This window comes from Oryctolagus cuniculus, chromosome 13 (genome assembly GCF_964237555.1).
Source record: "Oryctolagus cuniculus chromosome 13, mOryCun1.1, whole genome shotgun sequence".
Lineage (NCBI taxonomy): Eukaryota > Metazoa > Chordata > Mammalia > Lagomorpha > Leporidae > Oryctolagus > Oryctolagus cuniculus.
In genome coordinates, this window is record NC_091444.1 from 39,020,385 (window position 1) to 39,033,133 (window position 12,749).

The 12,749-nt window shown below is 50.8% G+C and overlaps 1 protein-coding gene across 2 annotated transcripts in view; it reads left to right on the forward strand.

Annotated features, from left to right (window-relative positions):
* The first annotated feature begins 1,447 nt into the window (after positions 1-1,447).
* Positions 1,448-12,749, forward strand: part of PARP1 (poly(ADP-ribose) polymerase 1) — a 45,826-nt gene continuing 34,524 nt past the window's right edge. Inside the window, exons 1-2 of one of the 2 annotated variants that reach the window (XM_008268352.4) lie at positions 1,448-1,683; positions 5,440-5,605. In XM_008268352.4, the coding sequence (XP_008266574.1) occupies positions 1,564-1,683; positions 5,440-5,605 (286 nt within the window). In that variant the 5' untranslated portion in view covers positions 1,448-1,563. Of the gene's footprint in view, positions 1,684-1,767; positions 2,480-5,439; positions 5,606-12,749 lie in introns of those variants that run through there. The other variant, XM_051821389.2, reaches the window with a different exon arrangement.

Genomic DNA, 12,749 nt, shown 5'->3' on the forward strand with positions numbered 1-12,749 from the left:
TATTGATCAATGGAACAGAATAAAAAAAAAACAGAAATAAACTCATTGATTTATGGCCAATTGATTTTCAACAAAGATGACAACAATATATGATAGACTAGGGCCAGTGTCATGGTACAACAGGTTAAACTGCCCATCGCAAGGTGGGCATCCATCTCAGTGTGCCAATTTAAGACTCTGCTACTCTGCTTCTGATCCAGCTTCCCCTTAATGTACCTGGGAGGCAGCAGAAGATAACCCAAATGCTTGGGCCTCTGTCATCTAGTGTGTAACTTATGCCCATGTCTCCCAGCCTACTAAACACCCAAGATTCTCAAGCTACTAGCTTCCTTCTTTATGCTTAACTCTATCCAGTTGCCTTCATCCTGTCTTTTCTTGTCCTCTGTAAGCATAACTGAATATTCATACATACAGCACGCTTATGTTACAATGTTTTAAGTGAATAACATGCACGGGATTTCTTTTTAAAGAATCATTGGGTTTATTTATTTATTTATTTTTTTGACAGGCAGAGAGGACAGTGAGAGAGAAAGAAAGGTCTTCCTTTGCCGTTGGTTCACCCTCCAATGGCCACTGCGGCCGGCGCACCGCGCTGATCGAAGCCAGGAGCCAGGTGCTTCTCCTGGTCTCCCATGTGGGTGCAGGGCCCAAGCACTTGGGCCATCCTCCACTGCACTCCCTGGCCACAGCAGAGAGCTGGCCTGGAAGAGGGGCAACCGGGACAGAATCCGGTGCCCCGACCGGGACTAGAACCCGGTGTGCCGGCGCCGCAAGGCGGAGCATTAGCCTAGTGAGCCACGGCGCCAGCCAGCGGTAGTTTTTTTTTTTTTTTTTTTTTTTTTAAACATAGTTCTAGATTAAATCCGACCTAGTGGCGACAGGTCTAGCAATTACCACAATTTCAAGTTAGCGAGGAGCTTAATGTTTAGAGCGCTCGCTCTGCACCACTGCACGTGGCTAATCCTCCCGGGAGCTGCGTCCTGCATTTCTAGGCCAGAACCAAGGAAAATACACTTCCGAGGCTGTTCGGTCCCAGCCGTCTTGGGGCTGCAAATTCGCATGCCTGCCCAGGGCCGGGCCAACGTTTCCTAGCCAGCCCCTTGCCTTCTCGGATCCCAGAGGGCACCTTCTCAAAACGGGTCGGGGCAGAATTCGAGGCGAGAATGCGTCAGCCTACCCCGGATAAAACAGTTAAAGAGGTGGCGCGCTCCAAGCCCCGCCCCGGCCCCCGGCAGCCGCTGGAGGAGCTAGAACCGCACACGCGGCCCGCCCCGCAGACGCCCCGCGGGCGTCTGGGAAACGGCGGCTCCTGCGGCCAGCGAGGGGCGCGCGCTAGCTGCCCGCCCCTTGAACGCCGGCGCCGGGGGCGTGCCCGCGGCCAGGCATCAGCAATCTATCGGCGAGCGACGGCGGCGGTCGGCGCGGCGTGCTCAGGGGCGGCCCTAGGCGCTCGGGCGTCTGCGGGCGGCGCACGGGTGGGCGGCGCGCGCGCGCGGGGCGGCGAGGCGGCGTCGGCGGCGGTGTCGGCGGGCTCCGGGGGCCAGGGTGAGCGAGAGCTGGAGGATGGCGGAGTCTTCGGACAAGCTCTACCGAGTGGAATACGCCAAGAGCGGGCGCGCCTCCTGCAAGAAATGCAGCGAGAGCATCCCCAAGGACTCGCTCCGGATGGCCATCATGGTGCAGGTGCGGGCGGCGCGGGCCGTTTTGTGGGCGGCACGGCGTGGGAGGGCGGAGGGCCCCTCCGGGGGCCCGCGGGGGCCTCGGGGCGGCGCGCAGGGCCTGTGGGCGCTGCTGCGGCTCCCGGTGCGGCGTGCGGCCCACCTGGTGGACCCTTCCGGGAGGTCCGCTCATCCAGCATGAAAAACCCGGGAAACAGACCCGGTAGCGGGTGATTCCTTACGCGCTCGTCGCCATAAGGAGCCGCTTCTCTGGTTTTTGGGCGGTGCAGGAGTTCTTATTTTACTGCTGTTGGCCTCAGGGCGAGGAAAACGTGTGCCGGACCTTCTGAAGCGGCTCTGATTTTTGACCTGCCTTGTTCTCCAAGGTTTTTGGCCTACGTCTCCCAGCCAGACTGGCTGGTGGGGATTTTTTTCGTTTCTTAAACTAATTTTGGCTCCCCTTGCAACAGCCGCTGTCGTATTTTGAATCCTAATTATGCGAAACCTGTGCAGGGCAGTGGCATTTTTGTGTAGTGCGTTCGTTTTGGGCCTGATTTGTGGTTTTAAGGTATTTTCCCCAAACTTTCCAGATTCACACACTCATTCTTTTGCTGCATTTGCGGCTATTTCGAGTGGTCATCTGGACTTTTTGATCGATTGGGGATCCTCTGATGTTGTTCGCAGAGGTTCAGAGATGGGCAGCTGGGGGGTTGGGACTGGCCCCTGCCAGTGTGCCTTTTCGATCCTGATTCTCACCTGCCACGGAAAGATTGTCACCTTCAACGGAAAGATTCTACCCTGGCTTAGTGCTCAGGGCCCAGGTAATTTGGCTTCTGCGGTGCTTTTTAGGGGTGCTTGGCCAGCTCCTCCATAGGCTTCTCAGTACTGAACAGGGCACCAGAGCGGGACACATGGACCAAGTGGGTCCCAAGTGCCGGCTCTGCCTGCGTTGCCTGATTTCACAGCCTGTCGGGGGCTGAGGCTGCCCTCTTGGAATCCCCAGAGCCTCCCCCGGCGCAGTACCTGGCACACAGCCCCAGTACTGTTCCTCCAATGGACGTGTACTGAGTACCTGGTAAGTTCTAGGCCCTGTGTTAGGGTCTAGTGACGCAAGGAAAATCCACCCTCGGGAGCTGTGAGGAAGTGGGTGACACGAGATGGAGCTCCAGGAGAGCAGCCGGAGGTGAACAGGGCTGGGGGGGAGGGGTGAGGATAGAGGAGTACCCGGGGCTTAACAGTTGGAAGCACGGGGAGAGCCTTATCCCCCCCACTAAGTTCTTTGGGTTTGCCCTGAGTACAGGAGACAGCCTATTCAAAGTTGGCAAGGGTCCTGTGCCTGGTGTCTGGGACATTGGGCTCCAGAAGTCCTTGCATTCAGATGAGAAAAAATTTACATCTCTGTTTTCCCTGAACTCGAGGTGAAACACCTTATTTCCTCTAATCCTGATTGTAAGCAGCTACGCAAAGGCATAGTAACAGTACCTGGATTTTCTCCTTGTTTATTTCTGAGGCAGAGTTAGAGAGTCTGAGTGCAAGGGAGAGCGAGATCTTCCGTCTGCTGGTTCACTCCCCAATTGGCTGCAGTATCTGGGCCAGGCTGAAGCCAGGAATTCTGACTGGGTTTCCCATGTGGTTGGCAGGGGCCCCTGTACGTGGGCCATCATCTGCTGCTTTCCCAGATGCATTAGCGGGGAGCTAAATCAGAAGTGGAGCAGCTGGTTCTCAGACCAGTGCCCTGATACGGATGCCAGCATCACAGGCTGGAGCTTAACCCCTCTGTGCTGCAGCGCCATCCCAGACCTATGATTTTTATCACCACTGGTAATTATAATATTTTCATGCTGCTTTATGGCTGGGGCTATGTCAAAATCTTGACAAAATTACAGTAGCTATTAGCATGAGCTCTAGGTCTGGCTATTTATAACTTTAAAGTGCATCAGTTACTGTAATCCCAATTTACTTTAATGTTTGATTGTTTTTCAGTAGAATCCATTTCCTTTGTGAGCTTGCATATTTTAGAAAGGGCCAGCCTTGGAGGACTCTGTTCTAGTGGAAATGTCAGCCAGGAGGAACTTGAACCCGATAAAGCTGAATGGTACTGGGCCCTCCTTGATAGGGAAAGAGACTAGGGAGTTTCAGTTCTGAATGTCAAGTTGCTGGGATGGGCTGGGCTGTGAAAGAAAGAAGCCTTTCTTCTCCTTGCAGGAATATAAATACCTTCTTTTACATTTGTATGGCAGGATTGTTCTCTGAGAATCAAATACCTGATACTTCAGCCTTCCCCTTGTGCCTTGCCGGCCCTCCTACATTTTGACTGGGAGGATGGGTGTTCCCAGAGGGTTTGAGCGTTGAGTGTCTCCTCTCCACGGGGTGGGCAGGCCAAAAGGGTGGCCAGCGTTACACACAAGGAAATTTGAGCAGCCGGTGGGTGGCTGAGGACGTGGGTACCGTTAGCTGCTAGATGTTTGCCGGGTGCACAGAGATCCTGCGCCTTAGTGGTACAGTGTGGCTGCACATCGCAGCGAGCGTGTTTTGATGTTGCTCAAGGGCTCTTTTGCTGAAGGATAGGGCTCTGGTGATCTTCCAAGCTTGGGATGTGAGTGAGCCCTTGGGTGTGCAGCACTAGTGGTTGAGAACACAGTCCCCATGCTTGGGAAGAAACCCCACCACGGCTTACCCTCTTGCTGGGGGGGGGGGGAGGTAGTGTCATCAGTGCCTCTCATTTGGTCGCAGCCCAGTCTGGGTAATTTTAAGAAGCTGTTCTGGCAGGCAGCATGCTGGAAAGCTCTGCGGTGTCGCATTCAGATTTGAGCTGAGTCAGTTCCTGCCGGTGTGTGACCACCACCTGCAACCTCAGTGTCTCCATCTGTGAAATAGGGGTGCTGGTTGCCCCCTAGAGCCGGGTTGTAGGGTTACACAGGATGGCTTGTAAAAGGCACGAGGAACCCAAGAAATGCCAGGGCTCATCCCTGTGCCTAGTCACTGTCACCATCCAGTCTGTGAAGCCAGACAGTGCTGGGGCGTGGGAGCAGAACCTGACCCCATCACGGAGAAGGGCCCTGTGCCGCTAAGTCCCGGCCAGCCTGAGTGTGAAGGGTCACAGGGAAGAAAATGCAAGTGGCTGCACTCCCTGGAGGCCGGGGATGAGCTGACAGACCTGCCGGCCTGCTGCCCCGAACTGTCCTCTTTTGTGTTGCCCTCATACAAGTTAATTCATTCTGCTCACATCTGTGCTGCTGCTGAGAGCTTGACGCTTCTTCTGACACATTTTTTCTGCCTTGCTCATTATCTGGGTCTTGTTCCTTATTATTCTTCGTTGTGAAACCCTCACAGAGCCCTTTCTGGGCCACACAGGCCCTTGGAGTCCAGGCGTGACGGGAGCAGTTGTCTGGCCTTTCCCGGCAGGAGCCGTAGGGCCATGACACTGAGCAGGTGTGTTGTGAGAGGCGAACCACGGAAACGAGCAGTGTGTGGCTCAAAGGGACAGGGGGCCGAGCTCTGTTCTGAAATGCTGCGGGTCTGCTGGCCTGGCTTTGCGGCCTGAGAGAATGGGCTCGGGAGCAGCGGGCACGTTTTCTGAGCTCTCAGGGAAGATCTTGGGAGGAGGTGTGTTTCCTGGGTGCTGCTTCTCGTGCATTTGCAGTTCCGCGTGAAGAGGCCCACGGGGAGAACGGGTGTCCCGTGTTGGTCCCATGCTAGAAGCTGGAGCTACAGTAGGCATGGGTGAGTCAGGGTCATGGTGAGCGGCTCACTTACCTCCCTCTGTCTCCCCTCCTTCTAGTCGCCCATGTTCGATGGGAAGGTCCCACACTGGTACCACTTCTCCTGCTTCTGGAAGGTGGGCCACTCCATCCGGCAGCCCGACAGCGAGGTGGATGGCTTCTCTGAGCTGCGGTGGGATGACCAGCAGAAAGTCAAGAAGACGGCGGAGGCCGGCGGGGTGACTGGTGCGTACAGACTGGGGAGGCCAGCCGTGGGAGTCAGCCCCTTCCCAAAGCTGCCAGGGGGCACTTTTCTGAAAAAGCAAAGCCAAAGCCTCCCAGCTCGTTCTCTCTGGCACATGTGAGGATTAGGAGTCTGGTGCTGAGGTTACTGCACCAGCGTTGTCTGTTGAGTGGTATTTTTCCCCCAGGTACTTGAAATGCATTCTAGTGTTTAAATCCTTGTTTTGCTTATGTTTCTAATAGGGCAGTTTGAGGGGTTTTTTGTTTTGGGGTTTTAATTTATTTGAAAGGTAGAGTTACAGGCAGAGAGTGGGAGAGAAAGAAAGAGGTTTTCCATCCTCTTCCTAAATGGCCACAATGGCTCCCTTAATGATTCACTCCCTAAATGGCCACAACTGCTGGAGCCCATCCGAAACCAGGAGCCAGGAGCTTCTTCTGGGTCTCCTACATGGGTGCAAAAACCCAAACATTTGGGCCATCTTCCACTGCTTTCCCGGGCCATAGCAGAGAGCTGGATCAGAAGAGGAGCAGCCAGGATATGAACCTGGTGCCTGTATGGGATGCCGGCACCTCAGGGGGAGGCTTAGCCTACTACACAACAGCACCAGGCCCAAGTGCAGTTTGAGTTTGAAAAGAGAACTGAGCAGAGTTCCTGTGTACCCCCTGACCACCGTTTCCCCCGCAGCTTCCTCTGCCATCCACATTCCCCAGAGTGGCACATTTGTCGCAGTCCGTGGACCTGCCTTGACACATGACTATTTAAGTTAGGGTTCCCTCTTGCTGTTGTGACTGTGTGGGTTTGAACAAATGGAGAAAGACACATTGCCACCCTTAGAGCATTGTGCAGAAGAGTTACCGCCTGGACAGTCGCCTGTGCTCTGCCTGTTCCTCCCTCTTACACCTCACCCTGACAGCCACTGTCTATTTACTGTCTCCATAGTTTCCTCTTATGTCTTGGCTCCTAGTGCTGTCTAGAGGACAGAGCATAAAGCAGAGATATTAAATGCCTTAATCAGAGATAGAATCCTAGGGCAGCAAGAGAGAGGGTAGAAAGGGAAGCAGGAAGGCAGATATAGTTGTCCCTCCATGGCCACATCATCTGTAGGAATTGGTTCCTGGACTCCTGTGGGTACCAGAATCTTGAGGCCCTTATATCAAATGGCATAGCATTCGCATACAGGGATAACTTGTGTGCACCGCACATGCTGCATAGGGTTGTTACAGGGTGTTGGTTAGGGAATAATGACAAGGAACGAAGGCTGTCACTTTCAGGACAGGTGCAGTGATTATTTTGTGAAAATGTTTGATCCTTGGCGTGGTTCTATCTGTACTTGTGGGCCTGCTGAATAAGGTGGGGTGTTTTCAAGCTGGCCACAGCCTCAGAAGAACCAGCCAATTGCTTGGTCATGCAGGATGCCTCCAAACAGGCCTTGGCTTCTGCCACTGAGCTGCAAAAAAGCCCCGCGGAGGAAGCAAGACGCCTCGTCCGTTACACATTTCTGTCCTGTCTCTTGTCAGTCCGGGCTCACCCCAAGTGCAGTTACTGCAGTACACTCCTGCTCGCGTTGCTCTGCCTCACGGCCCACAGCCGCACCTGCATCTGGGAGTAGCGGGAGAAGGCAGAGGCTTCCCAGGTCTGTCAGTCCCCTGTGGTCAAGGTGCTGAGCCTCCTGTGGGGTGATCTTTGGAGGTGAGGCCAGGCTGGCGCTTCCCCGAGGGTGGCGGCATCAGGGCCTGCAGCCGTGGCTCTGGTGGTCACTGTTCTCAGTGGGGCAAGTGGCCCAGGCCTGGAAAGGGGAATGTGCTGGGCCCAGTCCATGCAGTTAATGGGTTTTTTTCTTTCTTTCTTTTAAAATTCAAAGACTTAACCTATTTGGAATTTGTCCTTATGTGTGGTATGAGGTATGGCACGGTTTTGGGTTTTCTCCCCCAGGTCACAGCTTGGATTCCCCAACTCCGTATGGACTAGATTACCTTCTCCCCCACTGCTTTGCCTTAGACAAAATCCCTTTGCTTTGGGTCCTTTGAAGAATTTCCATTCCATTGGTCTATTTAAGGTGTTTTGTATTTTTATTATTTTATTATTTTACTTTTAAAAAGAAAGAGATTTATTTATTTATTTGAAAGGCAGAGTTACAGAGAGGCAGAGACACACAGAGAGAAAGAGGGAGGGAGAGGTCTTTCATCTGCTGATTCACTCCCCAAATGTCTGCAACAGCCCAAGCTGGACTGATTCGAAGCCAGGAGTCAGGAGCTTCTTCCAGGTCTCCCACATGGATGCAGGGGCATCCCATATGGGCACTGGTTCCTGACCTGGCTGTTCCATTTCCCATCCAGCTCCCTACTGATTTGCTTGGGAAAGTATAAAGTGACCCAAGTGATTGGGCCCCTGCTCCCCATGTGGGAGACCTGGAAGGGGCTCCTGGCTCCTGGCTTTGGCCTTGACCCTGACCCAGACCCAGCTGTTGCGGCTATCCAGAGAGTGAAACAGCGGCTGGAAGACCTATCTTTCTCTCTCTCACTTTCAAATAAATCTTTAAAAACAAAGTAAAATATGGGTAGGTTTTTTGTGTAGATATAAACTTTCAGCTCATTTAGGTAAAAACCAGGGAGTATGATTAGATAAATACCAGGAAATCGAATGGTAAGTTAATCTTATAAGGAACTTCCAAACTGTAATGGCTAAACCATTTTTGCATTCCCACCAGCAATCAGTGAGGGTTCTATTGCTCCACATCTTTCCTAGTGTCCTGTGGTTCAGTGTTAAGAGTTCTTTGTATATTTAGATAATAGCCCTTTTGTCAGATATGTCTTTGTAGATATTTTCTAACAGTCTGTGGCTGATCTTTTTCAGCATCTTTCACGGTATGGAAGTTTTCAGTTTTAACAAAATCTAGCTTATTGAATACTTTTTTTTTAAAAGATTTGTTCATTTATTTGAAAGACAGAGTTAGACATAGAGAGAGATCTTCCATCTACTGGTTCCCTCCCCAGATGGCCACAGCTGCTACAGCTGGGCCAGTCCAAAGCCAGGAGTTTCATCCAGGTCCCACACATGGGTGGCAGGAGGCCAAGGACTTCGCTGCTTTCCCAGGCACACTAGCAGGGAGCCGGATTGGAAGTGGAGCAGCTGGGAATTGAACTGGTGTCCAGGTGCTGGCATCGCAGGCACCAGTCCTGATTACTTTCATAGATTTTGCCTCTGCTGTTTCTAAAAGTCACCACCAAACACAGGATCATCTAGGTGTTCCCCGTGTCATGCTGTGGTTTTGTGTTTTACATATAAGTCTGTAATCCAATTTTTTTTTTTTTTTTTTTTTTTTTTTTTTGGACAGAGTGGACAGTGAGAGAGAGAGACAGAGAGAAAGGTCTTCCTTTGCCGTTGGTTCACCCTCCAATGGCCGCCACGGCCGGCGCGCTGCAGCTGGTGCACCATGCTGATCCGATGGCAGGAGCCAGGAGCCAGGTGCTTTTCCTGGTCTCCCATGGGGTGCAGGGCCCAAGGACTTGGGCCATCCTCCACTGCACTCCCTGACCACAGCAGAGAGCTGGCCTGGAAGAGGGGCAACCGGGACTAGAACCCCGTGTGCCCGCACTGCAAGGTGGAGGATTAGCCTAGTGAGCTGTGGCGCTGGCCTATAATCCATTTTTAGTTACTTTTTGTGAAGGATATAAGATCTGTGTCGATTCTTTTTTCTACATGTGTATGTCTAGTTATTCTAGCGCCATTTGTTGAGAAGATTCTTTTTCCTCCTTTGCAAGAGATCAGCGGACTGTATTTGTTTGGGTCTATTTCTAGTCTCTCTTCTGTTCTGTAGGTCTTTTTATCCTTGTGCCAAATACCACACTGTCTTGTAGGCTGTAACTTTATAATGTCTTCAGGTTGCATAGAGTCAGTCCTCCAACTTTATTCTTAAATTTGTGTTGGCCACCTTATTGTGTTAGCATCTTTTTGCCTCTCCATATAAACTGTAGGGTTGATTTGTTGATGTTCGCAAACTAACTTGCTGGCTGCCTTTTAATTTTAAAAAGTCCATTTTCATCACTTTTGGAAAGAAATCTTCTGAGACTGCATTCTCATTTCTCTGCCTTCCTAAATTGACCCAGTTTAACCTGTTCTCATGACTCTAGAATGCTGGTGGGAGCTGAACTGTCCTTCCTGGGGAACTGCTTCTGCCATTGTTAAATTGTGTTTTATCTGCCTGTCCTTTTTGCAACTCTCAATGGGTTTGACTCAGCTGCGTTTGGACTACTGTGAGATTGAGATACCTCTCACAGTTGTGAACAAAATTATAGGGAGTTTGCCAAGAAAGGATCCAGAGGTGTGTCAGTTTTAGAGGATTGGTATAGGAAAAACTTTCTTAAACTGTGGCTGATTTCTCTTTTGTATTTAGGATTGTAGAAGTTATAGGTTTAGAGACCCAGATATGTTATATCTAGTTATAACTTGAATGTATCAAGTTATAATTTTATAATATGGAAAGGCATAATAAGTTTGCTGTAAATGTGTCTGTTTTGTTAAGGCCTTGTAACCATAAAGTTAAGATGCAACCTACTAATTGCCTAGTGTGTGTGTAGATGTTATATATACATATTAATTATTTAATTTAATGATTTAATAATAATTATTTAATACATTTATATTAAACAGTTTAATTCATACCAGATTCTATCATTCAGAAATAAGTGTTGTGAGCATTGTGGGGTTGTCTCCTTAGAAAATACCAATGGGTATGTGTGTGGGTGTGGTATTTCTTCCTTCCTGCAGAAATGGGATCCTACTCAGAAAAACTTTTGTGGTGAAGTAGACATAAAATGTATCCTCATCAGCCATTTTTGGCTGTGCGGTTTAGTGGCATTAAATGCATACACTGCATCTGTCCTCAGAACTTTCTCATCTTTCCAACTCCCTCTTTTTTTTTTTTTTTTTTTTGACAGGCAGAGTGGACAGTGAGAGAGAGAGAGACAGAGAGAAAGGTCTTCCTTTGCCGTTGGTTCACCCTCCAATGGCTGCCGCGGCCGGCGCGCTGCGCCCGGCGCACCACACTGATCCGATGGCAGGAGCCAGGAGCCAGGTGCTTTTCCTGGTCTCCCATGCGGGTGCAGGGCCCAAGCACCTGGGCCATCCTCCACTGCACTCCCTGGCCACAGCAGAGAGCTGGCCTGGAAGAGGGGCAACCGGGACAGAATCCGGCGCCCCAACCGGGACTAGAACCCGGTGTGCCGGCGCCGCTAGGCGGAGGATTAGCCTAGTGAGCCGCGGCGCCGGCCCCAACTCCCTCTTCCAAGGCCCTGGCAACCGCTGCTCTGTCTCTGAATTGACTACCCTAGATACCTTTACATGAGTGGATTATGTGTGTCCTTTAGTGACTGACTGATTTCATTCATCTTAGTACCTTCTAGGTTAATATCTGTTGTAGTATGTGTCAGAATTTCCTTCCTTTTTAAGCATAATATTCCATTTATGGTATGCATTTACCACATTTTGTTTGTTCAGTCATATGTTATTAGACATGTGGGGTGGTTTTCGCATTTTGGTCATTGTGAATAATGTGGCTGTGAACCTGGGATTCAAACAGGTTAGAGACCCCGCTTTTACTTCCCTGTTGGGTGTCCCCACTGTGTACCTGGAAGCGAAGTCATTGGATCCTATGAGAATTCTGTGTTTGATTTTTCAGAGAACCTGCATACTGTTTTCCACAGCAGTAGTGCCTTTTCACATTCTTGCCAGCAACACTTAGGGATTGCAGTTTTTCTACATTCTTAACAAGATTTTTTTCTGTTTTTGAGTTGTTTATAGTGGTGTCTCAGGTCGGTGTCTGCAGGGTGGAGCATGTGCTGTTCCCTCCCACCAAACTGAGAAGGAATTCTGAGACCCCAAGATGAAGGAAGCTCCCCGTAGTAAAGAGATACAGGATTCCAGATCAGGGCACTGGGCAGTGTAGGCAGAGCTGCAGCAGACACAAGGTTTTGAACTTTTTTTTTTCTTTTCTTTTCTTTTTTTTTGACAGGCAGAGTGGATAGTGAGAGAGAGAGACAGAGAGAAAGGTCTTCCTTTTCTGTTGGTTCACCCTCCAATGGCCGCCGCGGCCGGCGCGCTGCGGCCGGCGCACCGCGCTGATCTGATGGCAGGAGCCAGGAGCCAGGTGCTTCTCCTGGTCTCCCATGGGGTGCAGGGCCCAAGCACCTGGGCCATCCTCCACTGCACTCCCGGGTCACAGCAGAGAGCTGGCCTGGAAGAGGGGCAACCGGGACAGAATCCGGCGCCCCAACCGGGACTAGAACCCGGTATGCCGGCCGCAGCGCTGGCCAAGGTTTTGAACTTTTTACAAATGAATAGGAGTAGCCCTGGGGTATCTCTGTGCTGTCCCACCTTATCTGAAAGTCTCTTGATAGCATTTATTTCTTTTTTAAGATTTATTTATTTATTTGAAAGTCAGTTACACAGAGAGAGAAGAGGCAGAGAGAGGTCCTCCATCCGATGCTTCACTCCCCAATTGGCTGCAACAGCCAGAGCAGTGCCGATCTGAAGCCAGGAGCCAGGAGCTTCCTCTGAATCTCCCACATGGGTGCAGGGGCCCAAGGACTTGGGCCATCCTCCACTGCTTTCCCAGGCCATAACAGAGAGCTGGATTGGAAGTGGAACAGCAGGGTCTTGAACCTGCGCCCATATGGGATGCGGGCGCTTCAGGCCAGGGCATTAACCTGCTGTGTCACAGCTCTGGCCCCTCTTGATAGCATTTAGATTTACAGCTGGAGAGGGAGAGGATCAGCTGATAAGCTTAATTAAATAACTTAATATCCACTCTTTTAGTGTTAAAAAGTTATAGACTTCTGTAATTTATATATATATATATTTTGAATTTATTTGATTGCTGTCCCAACTGGTGGTTCACATCCCCAAATGGCTGCAACAACCACAGCTGCATCAGGCCAAAGCTGAGAGCCAAAAACTCCATCCAGGTCTCCCACATGGTGGCAGGGAGCCCAAACACATGGGCCATCTTCTGCTTTCTCAGGTGCATTAGCGGGGAACTGGATCTGAAGCTGAGCAGCTTGACTTGACTTGAACTGCCTGTCCAATGCGGGATGCCAGAGTTGCAGGCAGCAGCTTAACCTACATGGTACATACTACATGCCATACTAC